Genomic DNA, 11,447 nt, shown 5'->3' on the forward strand with positions numbered 1-11,447 from the left:
TCGGCAGAACTCAGACAGTGGGAAGAACCGACTTTCTGGCCCGGGAGGTCCCTCATGATCCAGCTACTGAGTTTGACCCTGGTGGAGCCCCAGCACCTTGGTACCAGAGCATGTTGAGAACATCTGAGCCAGTCGGGTCAGGCCGACGCCAGACGCTCCAGTCATGGAAAACGGAACCTTAAGTGAACCAGACGTCAGGAGAAACGCTGACAAGATGCAATTTCACCGTCGTCGTTCTAGAAGCAGAAGCAGATTTTTGTTTGGAGGGTAAAAATCCAGTTTTATTGACAATACGGAGGGTTTAAAACATGGCGGACAACAGCGGCGGTGTCAGCGGGACGGCGGCGGTGTCTCCGACCGTCTGCTCCTCAGGCTGTAGCGAGGCTGGAGGATCGGGAAAAGACAGAACAGGATCATCAGTACAGTCGGCAAGGCTGCCAGCCGTTGCCATAGCAACAGTCAGGGCAGAGCTTTGACTTGTGGCCCCAAAACCAGCTTCCTCCAGAAAACCTCAGGCCTGCTCGGATCAGAAGGAGCGAGCAGAACCAACAACCCGACACAGTTTTATGTCCTGTACGAGGTCCAGACCAGTCCCCATCCCTCAGGAGGTGCTGCCCATATCTGCAGAGGACAGGGTTAGATCCTCATCTGGATCCTAATGTTCCCCACAGAACCAGAAACTCAGCTCAGGGGCCGTTCTGGGGAACACATTCCTGCTGAAACCTCCAAAGGTTCCTTTAGAGGTCACCTCAGAACTGGACCGGTCCAGAGGACCTCTCTGCCCTCTAAAACAAGTCCAGATGTTCACCTGCTGGTCCTCCACCAGGACGCGGTGAACCAGGGAGGAAGACGAGGAGCGACGAGGACGTCTCCCTGGACCGACTGAGGCATTGTGGGTAGCGGAGGGCAGCAGAGAGACGTCAGCGGTGGAGGCGTCCACCGTGCTGCTGAGGAGCTCATCCCAAGTCCAACCTGCAACACAGACATGGACCAAACAGGTGGACAGAGGGGGCGGGACTAAGGGGCGGGACAGGAACTCACCCTGGAGCGTCCTGCACTCCCTGTCTCTCAGCTCCGCCAGAGTTCCTCTCTCTGTCCTCTGGGAGACGCCTGAGCGACAGGACGAGGCCACCTGCTGCTTCTGCTCCCCTAAACATACTGTAGAGGCAGCAGCACATCAGCTGAGTGCATGCATGTGCAGCGCGAGCATGTGCAACGCCTGCACGCGCAGCAGGACAGGACAGCCGCCGCGCGCCCTCACCTGCGTGCTGCAGCGCCTCCTGCAGGCTCCTCTGCGTCTCTCTGAGCTGCTGGAGGACCTGCAGGTTTTGCTGCATCGGGTCTCTGTAGCGCAGACACACACACAACAGAACACACACTCCTACACACAATGTGACCCGGCGCAGGACACTCACATACACACTGATCAGCTCCTGCACAGAGACAAAGGATGAAGCCACACAACGTGTGTGTGTGTGTGTGTGTGTGTACTGACCATGTGTGTACTGACCATGTGTGTGTGTTCAGGACGCTCAGAGCTCAGCACAAACAGGTAAATCTTCCTCTCCAGGTAGAAGTTCAAACACACCAAGGCCAGCAGCAGCAGCCTGGATGAGGACAGTGGACATTAAAGCGGTGGATGACGCAGCGTCCCCCAGGACTGAGGTGAGGCTCAGGGTGTTACCGGGCTCTGGAGGAGCGCTGGGTGGAGGTGAGGAGGTAGGAGGTGCACAGAGCGGCACCGTTGAAGAGGCAGGAGCTCAGGCTGTGGCTCTCCAGCAGCAGGACACTCTGCAGGAAGGACACCCTGTTGAAGAGCTCCGACAGCGCCACCTGCTGTTCCTTGGAGACACTGCTGATCTCTGAGAAGACCGAGTGCAGCCCCTGTGTCGACTCCCTCAGGGTGGCTCTCAGCTCCTCCCCGTTGTTGAGGATCTCCTGCTGAGCCTCCAGGGCCGACTTCTGCACATCCATCAACTCCTCGGCCATCCGTCTGGTGGACTGGAGCTGCTCAGCCACGCCTGCCGAGCTCTCCGTCAACCTAACACACACACACACACACACACACACACACACACACACACACACACACACACACACACACAGAGTCACGCCAGGTGCTTCCCGTCTCACCTGAGCAGGCCAGCTCACCTGTGCATGGTGTCTGCAGCCCGGTCCCGCCAGGCCTCCGACTGCAGGAAGTGACACATGCTGTGCGTGTGCGTGAAGAACTCTGTGTACGTGTTAAAAGCCACAGCGTCCATGCTCGCCGTACAGCTGCTGAGGTCGGATCCCTCGGGGCAGGAGGGTAAAGCCCTGCCTGAGCTGCCAGAGGAGAGACTCGTCACCACCAGCAGCACCACCAGGGTTAACCTACCAGCGGGAACCATCCCTGCACAGCTTCAAAGGTTCACTTAACATCAAAGAACATTCCTCAAAATCCAACGTGCTTTAAAGCTAAAAGCTAATAATATCGGGTCACAGTTCAGGTTTAGAGGTTTGGTTCAACTTAAACTAAGACCAAGTTCACCCGGTCGATGTGACGTCACCATCAGGCGGGAGCTGAACACTTTTTACACCTTTAGAGAGCGGATCAAAGGCCACGTGACGCGTTGGCAACAGAAAGCACATCCGGGCGTGTGTAGAGGAGCTCTGGCTCCACGCGACGGGTTACCTGCTCAGGTGACACATGGTGAAGCCCAGCGCTATTCGGCTCTGGCTCTCTGACGTCAGGTCCCGGCAGCGCGCGTCCAGGTGGTCCACAGCACGTGTCCAGCACTCTCCGTACCTGAGTTGCCCCGCGAGGCTCCGCACGCGCCTTAGCGCTATTCTGCCGCGCTCCGAGTCCGGATCCGAACCAGAAGACCGTCCCAGCAGCAGCAGCAGCAGCACCGCCAGAACCGCCATCTTCCGCGTCCTACTGCTGCTCAGCCAATCAGAGGGCCAGGATTTTACGAGGTCACGAGGAGGCCACGCCCCCAATCCTTCTGATTTAAATGGGTCAATTAGCGCTAAATGGGATGCCAGCGGCTCTCCAGGACTTTCCAGGTTTTCCAAACGCTGGGTCTTGATTCCCAGACCTTGCTGTGACACCCTGGAGGTTTGTTGGTACCCTGGAGGTATGCTACAGAAATGAGAAGCTCCTCCTTGAGTGATCTCCACCTTCTGAAGGATGAAACATGTTTTCACACCTCGGGAGCCAACGCCAACCACTTCCTGTTTCACGTCTTGTGTTTACAGCAGCACAACCATGCAAACGACCCTCCGTGCTTCCTGCTGGCGCGTGGAACCGCCCGCCTGTGTGGGCCATAACAGGTCTTGACTCCCTGCTTCAGCCTCCATCGCTTGGGGTCATATTCTGGAAGGTTCTCATGAATTAGAATGAATACTTTAATATTATTATTATTGAAGTATTAGCAGCAGCGCTAACGTGTGCAGGGCTGCATTCAAGAAACATGTTTAAATCAACACTACCCCCCCCCCCCCCCGGGGTGTCAGAGCTACAATCAGTCAGAAGACCAGACGTCAGCAGACAACAAACTCTTTTAGTTAAGAAAAAACCAAAGAAAACAGGTAAAAACTAGTTTGTCTACAGCGACAGTGTATTGGAGTTTCCATTGAGTTTCAACCAGAGTTAAAGCAGAATATTCATCCTCAATATTAGCAACTATGAAGTCACCACACATCACTACTAGGTCTAAAAACACAACATGGCTTGACTGACATGGTGGCTCCTGGCAAGACGCACAATATTATAGGCACTAAACTCTGGAACATGCAATATGGTGGCTGGTTACTGTAGTTTGTGCCGGTCCAGTCCTGTCCATGGTCTGGTTAGAGGTGTTCTGCTCAGGCCGCCAGGCAGAGCGCCCCCTAGGCAGAGGCCAGACGGCGTCCAACACCTGGCGCAGAGTCCCGGACCGCAGGTGAGCGGACGAGGCACATGTGTGATCACAGGGTGAACGCGCCCTCAGCGCCGCCGACACGGGCTGACCTTTGACCTGCAGGTTCACATGTGAGACGGTTTGTTCGGGGCAGCCGCGCTCGGGACGACTCCCAGGGTGCAGTTCTCCAGGGTCAGAGCCACGTCTCCGTTGTAGGCCGAAGACCGAGCGAGGAAGACGAACGAAAGGAACGCTAAAACCAAACCTTCGTAGCCTTGGCCAATTCTACGGTTCTGGTTCGGAATCCAAGCGGGCCGTGACGACAGCAGAGGCTGGAGGAAACTCTGAGGAAGCAGAATTGAAAACACGCCGTGACCCGATCGTTGCTCGGTTCCCTTTAGCTCCAGGCCAGAGTGAACACTTCAGAACTACAGACGTCTCACACACCTGTGCCGTCCTCGTGCACGTCGTCTCCACGACAGACCCTGTTGGGCAATAGGACATGGGTCCGCTGGAGAACCTTTGGTCCTCACAGTGAAGTTGGACCCGGGTACATAAGGAGCCCTTGCTCGTGGTATGGGACGCACATCTGGAGCCAGTGCCAGAGCGCCACGGAGTGCTGGCACTGTGGTGGCATGTGGAAGCGGACGTGCACTTGGCTGGAGCTGCGACACGACATGCGCAGCCCCTGTAGGCTCCCAGACGTGCACCGGCAGGTCAAAGGTGGGTTTTCTGTTGCGTTCTCCGGTTCCGAGGCGAGGCTGAGGGCGCGCCCTGCTCAGGTCCACCTCTGTGCATGTGCTGCTCTGCCTGAAGGCCTGGAAGGTCTCTGAGCGACATGCACACAGCTGATTGTACAAACAGGAGGATGCAGATGTTCCAGACATTCAATATGAAGACAGAAACCAAAGGTCCCTCCTTCCTCGCCAACGTCAACTCAAAATAAAGCTACAGTCAAAGTGGGTTTGGTCTGGTAGTAAAGGTGCTTCCTTGGGAAACAAACCAACGAGGACCAGCGTGGAAGAACAGCTCCCGTCGTCTCTGGGAGCCCCGTCCACCGAGGTGAGGGGGCGGCAAGGAAGGGTGGGTGTCTAAGAAAGCAGTTAAAGGTGCGGACCGCGGCCTCGTGCCCACCGTGAGGCGCCCAGTCAAGGACTACTTTCAGGGAGGGGGGTTAGAACAAGAAGGTTTAATGAGTCTGTCAGCAGAACTTTAAATAAGAGACTGTCAGAGAGCAGCACGATGATGAGTGAGGGACCATCAGTCAAAAGATTCATTTAAAGCTGTAGAACAGAGACAAATGAAAAGTTTATATTGGGAAGCAACATTTCCTTCAGAGTAATGTGTTATTAAGCTATTTTTAGTTCCAAACTCCCCCCCCCCCCCCCTCCCCATGGAGACTGGTGGGGCTTAACAGCTGCCTTTTGATTATGTACACACTTTGTTATTTTCACGGTGTTCCTAGAAAAACGACGCTATCCGTTTATTGTGGCCTGCGTCCTGGGTGCCGGCTCCTTCCTGGACCGTCTCCAGACAGAACCTGATGGAGCAGAAGGTGCTACAGCCCAACCAGGTCTGCGAGACCTTTTCCATCTGAACCAGTGTCAAGGACCCAGGCGCACTCCTGCCCACGCTAGGACTCGGTTGGTCCGTCGGCCCTGCCCATCAGCTGACTCTCTCGCTGACCACAGTCCGCGACTCTACGGTCTCCTCTCGGCTGGGGCAGGGGACCACAGACTGGGGGACTATGTCCCTGAGTTCTCTGCCTTCACCCAGAGCCTCTGGATCCGCCCGGAGCCTTGCCCTCCCTTCCGCTCCAGGGAGCACCACTCCCGGTCCGTCAACTCCGGTGGGTGCAACAGGAACGGAGGTGGGGGGCCTCAGGGTGCTGCCAGACCCCCTGTCATCGCCTAAACCCTCTCTGCTTTCTGACACGACGAGCGGCTCCTTGCCCTCGACTCTGACACCTTCCAAGCTGAGCTCTTTGTTCTGCAGCAAAAGTTCTTGAGCGGGCCTGGAAGTACTCAGATCCTGGGGCTGCTCACTCTGGTTCTGCTGGGTCGGGACCACGCTGCCCCTGGTCATGCTGAGGGCCTGGCGGTTGGACGACAGGTGTTGCGTGTGGGGCCTGGAAAGTGGCGGTGGCTGCAGCGGCGGTGGGGGCTGGACCTGCTGAAAGGGGGAGTGTGTCTGGGACGGGGGCCGCTGAGGCTGCCGGGCCGGCGCTCTGTACTGAGTCTGGTGCTGCTGCGCCGGGTGTCTGGACTGCAGGTGATGCGGGGGCGTTGTGGGGCCAAGAGTCCTGGACAGGGCTTGAAGCTCCGTCGGCGCCGGCGTTTGGGCTGGAGCCCTGGACTGAGGATGGAGCAGCGTTTGGTTTCTGGACTGGGGCTGAGGGTGTATCTGGACTAGGTTCCTTGGCTGCTGTGACGTTTGCGCCGAGTTCCTGGACTGGGACTGAGGCAGTGTTTGAGCTGGGGTCCTGGACTGGGACTGAGGAGACACTTGGCTGGGGATCCTTGAGTGCGGTTGAGGTGCTGTGTGGACCAGGGTCCTAGACTGGGCTTGAGGAGCCCTGGGTTGATGTTGAGGCGGCAGATGGGAAGGGGTCCTGGACTGAGGTTGAGTGTGGCCATGCGGTGGGGTTCTGGGCTGCAACTGAGCTGGGCTCCTGGAATGGGAGGAGATCTGAAAGGGAACCGGGGCGGGCGACTGGGGTGGAGGCTGCCGGGTTTGCTGTTGGGACTGGGGCTGAGACGGGTGCCTGTCCGGGGGTGGAGGCTGTGCAATGGCGCCGGCCTGGATCTGCGTCTGAGGAACCAGCCGAACGGGTGGAGACTGAGGAGGGTAGGACTGGGCCCGGACCTGGGTTCTCTGCTGAGTCTTTTGTGTGGACGCCTGGGCTTGGCTGGGAGGGGCTTGGGGCTGATGGGAAGGTGTCACTTGCGAGTGGGTTTGATGGCCTGGCTGAAAGGGGGGGCGCTGAGGTGCGGGCGGAGACGTGGACTGTGGTCTGGGAGGAGACTGCTGGATGTTCTGGGTGTTGGCATGAGGCACTGTCTGGGACACGACTTCAGCCGCTGTCTGGCCCGGGTGTCCAGAGGTCTGAGGAGGCGACGGATCCGCCGCTAGGTCACAACATTTTTGGTGGCGCTGGGGGGGGGGAGGAGGAGGAGGATGGTGGTGGTGGTGGTGGTGGTGGTGTGAATGATGCTTGTGTGGTGGACGTTCCTTTCGTTTGTGGCTTTTTGGTGGGCTAATGCTACTGCCACTGCTGCTCCTCCCTGTCCCCTCTCCTCCCTTATCTCCTCCCTCCTCGTCGCCTTGCTCTCCTCTGCTAGTGCCGTCTCCCGATGCTACTCCAGCTTCCTTGTGCTTCTTCCCCTTCTGCGTCTTGTGTCCCTGTGATTGGCCTTCACCGGAGCGGTCATGTGACTGGTGGGAGGACATGGGCGTGGCTTCAGAGGCAGATCTGCCTCCCTCCACCTCTACAGTTTGTGCCCTCTCAGGTTCAGCGGCGGCGGCGCAGGTGTGAACAGTCTCCCGCTCCTGTACCGTCTCTCTGGTTTTGCGTTTCTTTATGGGCAGGGCCGTTTCCTGGACCACGGGTTTGGTGGAAGATTCCTTGGCTGCTCTCCGTTTGGCCTCTGCGGCTAAAATGGCCACGGCGGCGTAACTGCCAGTGGTGGAGGCGGCAGAGGTTAAAGCTGAAGCAGAGGATGTTGTAGCAGCTGAGGCTGCCGCTGACACCGACGCTGGTTTTCTGCCCCGCTTCTTGGGAGCGGTCTGCAGTGGCGCCTGAACCTCCGGCTCCGACTTCCTCTTCCGGCCTGGACGGGACTTAGGAATCACAGCAGGAGACACCACCTGGAGGCAGGCGAGATCAGCGTCAACTCAAACGTCTGCTAAAACGTGCAGCACAAACTCTGACAGGGTTCAACGCCGCGCCAAACGCACAGGATGCGCACGTGGGAACACAGTGTAGTTCCTCCGCCCACTAAGGTGGAGAGCCTGGCGCTGCTCGAGGGGAGGGGAGGGGGGAACTCTCAGCCCGGCCGTCGGCATGACGATCAAATCAGAGCTGCGATTCCAGACACAACCCACCTATCAGTTGCCGTGGTAACAAAATAGGCGTATCCAGTAAGAGATGCGTCGTCTCGCCCTCGTAGGTAAAACATTGCCCCACGCCGCAGATGGGGGGGGACCTGCCGTGTGGTGCGGTGCTGCGCCCTAATGTTTGCCCTCCCTTCTATCAACTGTGATGCCAAACCGATGAACTAGGTCCAGTAATGAGCTGGTTTAGCTGCTGATGCTAACAGTGCTATAGTTAGCCCCAAAGCTCCCTCGCATCTTTAAAATGCAGTTAGCTGAAAATCCTCACGCATGTTCAAGTGCCACTAGCAAATTATTTTTAGCACACACGCATTCACCTTTTCCAGCTCCCCTCCAGCCTTAAGTAGGTCATTAAATAGGCTGTTTAGGAGCGTTCCAGTAAAACCAGCAGCCTGTAGAACACCCTAATCCAGAGAGCGGGCTGTCCTCGCCGGGCCAACGAGGCCTTAATCTGCTACCTGTAATGATGTCATCGTCCCGGGCTCATACCTTGGAGGCCGCAGAAGCGGGGCCAGGGCCGGCCTCCGTCTTGCCCACGGGCATCTTGACCAGCAGCTTGCCGGGTGTTTTCTCGACCACGCGTTTCATGGCCACGCCCTCTGTAGCTTGGCGCATCTTCCCGCTTCCTAAAGACGTGACCGCACACGTTAACCGCTGTGACGCGGAACACTGAGAGAAAACCTCAAAGCTCTCCCGCCGGAGCACGCCAGATCTTACTTCCTGCCAGAGTACCTTTAGGGCGCCCGCGTCCGCGTCCTGAAGGTTTCGCCACCTTGGGCTTCTTGGGTGGGCGTTTCTCTCGGCGCGACGGGCTTCCGCGGCCGGTGACGGTGAAATCGAAATCGTTTGGATCAGTAGTCGTGTCACCAACCTTCTGGAAGTAGGCAATCAGCTCCACCTTGGAACGGAAGGCCTTTCCCTCTGAGCTGGGGGAAAATCAGAACCCAAACAATCACGGTGAGGGCGTCACGGCGTCAAGGACGGGCTGAAACAAAGTGGGCGTGGCCTACTTGATTAGGTAGACGTCAAACTTCCCGGCTGATCGACCAGACTTCCTCTGTTTGAGTTTGCGAGTCCACCCTTCAGGCAGCGACGGGTCATCGTACAGCGGCCCGCGGTCCCGGATTATGGACCGCCGCTGTTTGGAAGAACCTGTCTGGGCATCTGGGCCGGGCTCTGTGGAGGGGCCCGCCACCGGCGGAGACACCTTCAGAGAGCACAGGAAGGTGAAGCAGCTTCTCTCCGCCTGTGATTACATCAGGGCCTGAGAACGGCCGCCGTTACCTGTCGCTCCTCCACCGTCTGTGGGGGCAGCGCAGCAGTCGACGGAAGGACCGGCGCGGCCGTCTCCACCCCCCGGTCAGCATGACGGTGCTCCCGGCGTGTTTTCTTCGACTTGCTATGGGACCTCTCCTTCTCTCTTGAAGGGTGAGGGGGGTTGGCAGGTCCCTCGTCTCCCTCTTGACCCTCCTCCCTGCGGAACAGACGGAAGGTCAGACCTGTGACATCACGCGCTGCTGGTTAACTGGTGGTAACTGTCAAAGTCTGGCGCCATATACATGTAACACATATAACAAAACCTATAAGCACAAGCGGGACAGATTCAGGTTAGGATGTGAGTCTGCCTGCTGCAGACGGGAATGAATCCCCAATTAAGAACCTTTTAATCCAAATGAAAGACAGCAAAATAACTGCACGCACAGAAATGCGCGTAAGAAGCAACACAGGAGCCAAACGAGCCGAGGACTCCACTGAGAAGCAGCCCGGGGTGGAAGCGGCTCTCCCGGGGCTCCCGCAGCCGCAGGCGCTGGAACTTGAGGCGGACAGGAAGCAGCAAACTTTGAGGGCCCGAGTCCGTGCGTGCACGGATGAAGCTGCAGGTGGATGAAGCAGCAGAAACAGGAAGCCAGCCAGCCCCCTCCCCACGCACGCACGCGCCTTCTAAGTTTGATTATTTTGTGAAAGCTTCACACGCACGCACGCAACGAGAGAGGCAGAAGCAGCGAGACTGAGAGCCACCTTGCTCAGCGGCATTCGGGCAGTGTTTAACCTAGCCGACGGGGCGGGGGCCATATCACGGGATGGAAGTGCGTGTGAGGGTCGGGCAGGAGCATGAACACCCAAACAAGCCCACTCCGAGGCTCTTTCCCCCCCTCGCATGAAAACACCGACCAGTGTTTGCTAACAAGCTAACAGCCTGTTAGCTGCCTCCCTGGCTGGCGGAGGCGGGTGGAAACGTAGCCAGTGACCCGCGGCGTGATGAACCAAATGCTGCCCGTCTTTGGTGCCACTTCCAGACAAGTTGTGCGCGGAGAGGCCCGGTGACGCACGGGCAGGAGGCTAAGCTAAAGCTGACGTCCGTTCGCCCGCTCCAGCTACCGCTAAAGTAAAGACTTAGCTGTAAGTTGGTGACGTATTCCCGTTAACCCCGCTCTGCCGAGACCGTTCAGGGGGGAAAAATCAACGCACTTACATTTCATTAAAACGCAAGACACTAAATACTCGCTGTTACTCACAGGGCGTGGCGGGGGGGGCAATTTAACCAAGGGTGAGTGTAATAAAACACTTACTGTCTCTCCTCTCCGCTCTCCACGGCGGCCATTTTTATTTAAATAAATAATTTTATATTAAAAAAACACACCAAACATCCCTCCTGCTGCACCCCGCCCCCTGACTCCATTTCTAGAAGCCGTCAGTGAACAAGCATCGCGAGATCTGAGCAATTTCAGCGCCGGGGATGTGTAGTCACGCGAGATTTACTTTGAGGCGTTCACGGCGCGTTGAAACCTGTGGTATTTTCCATGTTCAACACAGTGACGCCTTCAAATGAGTGCGTTAATTGAAGCAAGCTTTCATCGGCGAACAGCCACATGATCACATAATGAAATACACTATGTCTTTTACAGAATGAAGTTCACAGAGTTTTTTAGTGTAAACATTAGCATCAGAACAACTCATTTTATTTGATGCTAAAAAGTTGGAAACGGCATAATAAAGCAGATGACACCATCTTATAATTTTTTTCATTATTTCTAAGGATGCTGGCAGATCGTAGGAGCACAGAGGAAAGTTCCCTCAACTTGTCCACTGTCAGTTCCGCAGGGTGACTTTAACACGACATGGTCTCTGCCACTGTGGCTTCACAGCAAGGTTTGGGGTTTGAATCCCCAGGGGGAGGGAGGAGGATGTTGCATGCTCTCCCCATGTCTGTGTGGGTTCCTTCTGGTTACTTCCTCCCTCCGTCCTGCATCTTGTTCAACGGTAGTTGGGGTGAAGACAGGAAACACCGACCCCATCAAGAGAAAGGGGTAAAAGATGGGTGGCTGGCTGGGGGAACTGATGTTAGCCTGCCTTGTAATAGGAGCCACAATACTAAAATCAATAAATAATTTCATATTTTATGTATTGTGTATTTTTATCTGTACAAAAATTGGCCATGGGTAGACCTAT

The 11,447-nt window shown here is 56.6% G+C and overlaps 2 protein-coding genes across 3 annotated transcripts; both read right to left on the reverse strand.

Annotated features, from left to right (window-relative positions):
- Positions 1-253: 253 nt before the first annotated feature.
- LOC105419370 (uncharacterized) lies at positions 254-3,377 on the reverse strand. Its single transcript, XM_011620898.2, has 8 exons — positions 2,675-3,377; positions 2,152-2,325; positions 1,685-2,041; positions 1,511-1,607; positions 1,262-1,433; positions 1,042-1,158; positions 809-972; positions 254-384 (listed from the first exon to the last, which is right to left on the reverse strand). The coding sequence occupies exons 1-8, from the start codon at positions 2,905-2,907 to the stop codon at positions 331-333; spliced, it is 1,368 nt and encodes a 455-aa protein (XP_011619200.1). The 5' UTR covers positions 2,908-3,377; the 3' UTR covers positions 254-330.
- Positions 3,378-3,525: 148 nt separating this feature from the next.
- Positions 3,526-10,710, reverse strand: mecp2 (methyl CpG binding protein 2). 2 transcript variants are annotated; one of them, XM_029833473.1, is made up of 6 exons: positions 10,568-10,710; positions 9,282-9,471; positions 9,008-9,204; positions 8,730-8,923; positions 8,487-8,623; positions 3,526-7,751 (listed from the first exon to the last, which is right to left on the reverse strand). In XM_029833473.1, exons 1-6 carry the CDS (start codon positions 10,597-10,599, stop codon positions 5,550-5,552), a joined length of 2,952 nt encoding a protein of 983 aa, XP_029689333.1. In that variant the 5' UTR covers positions 10,600-10,710; the 3' UTR covers positions 3,526-5,549. The 2 variants fall into 2 exon arrangements, with proteins under 2 accessions (XP_029689333.1, XP_011619219.2); XM_011620917.2 differs by having other exon boundaries at positions 8,715-8,923.
- Positions 10,711-11,447: the final 737 nt, after the last annotated feature.

Source organism: Takifugu rubripes, chromosome 3 (assembly GCF_901000725.2).
Source record: "Takifugu rubripes chromosome 3, fTakRub1.2, whole genome shotgun sequence".
NCBI classification, from domain to species: Eukaryota; Metazoa; Chordata; class Actinopteri; order Tetraodontiformes; family Tetraodontidae; genus Takifugu; species Takifugu rubripes.

What these genes read in the sequence shown, in the direction of transcription:
- LOC105419370 (XM_011620898.2), bottom strand. Translation starts at nt 2,907, where the DNA reads ATGGCGGTTCTGGCGGTGCTGCTGCTGCTGCTGCTGGGACGGTCTTCT. An exon ending in ACCATGTGTCACCTGAGCAG is followed by an intron (nt 2,326 to 2,674) that starts GTAACCCGTCGC and finishes CTCCTCTGGCAG; the next exon opens with CTCAGGCAGGGCTTTACCCT. An exon ending in GGAGGCGCTGCAGCACGCAG is followed by an intron (nt 1,159 to 1,261) that starts GTGAGGGCGCGC and finishes CTGCCTCTACAG; the next exon opens with TATGTTTAGGGGAGCAGAAG.
- mecp2 (XM_011620917.2), bottom strand. Translation starts at nt 10,599, where the DNA reads ATGGCCGCCGTGGAGAGCGGAGAGGAGAGACA. An exon ending in GAGAGCGGAGAGGAGAGACA is followed by an intron (nt 9,472 to 10,567) that starts GTAAGTGTTTTA and finishes TCTGTTCCGCAG; the next exon opens with GGAGGAGGGTCAAGAGGGAG. An exon ending in TTTGACGTCTACCTAATCAA is followed by an intron (nt 8,924 to 9,007) that starts GTAGGCCACGCC and finishes ATTTTCCCCCAG; the next exon opens with CTCAGAGGGAAAGGCCTTCC.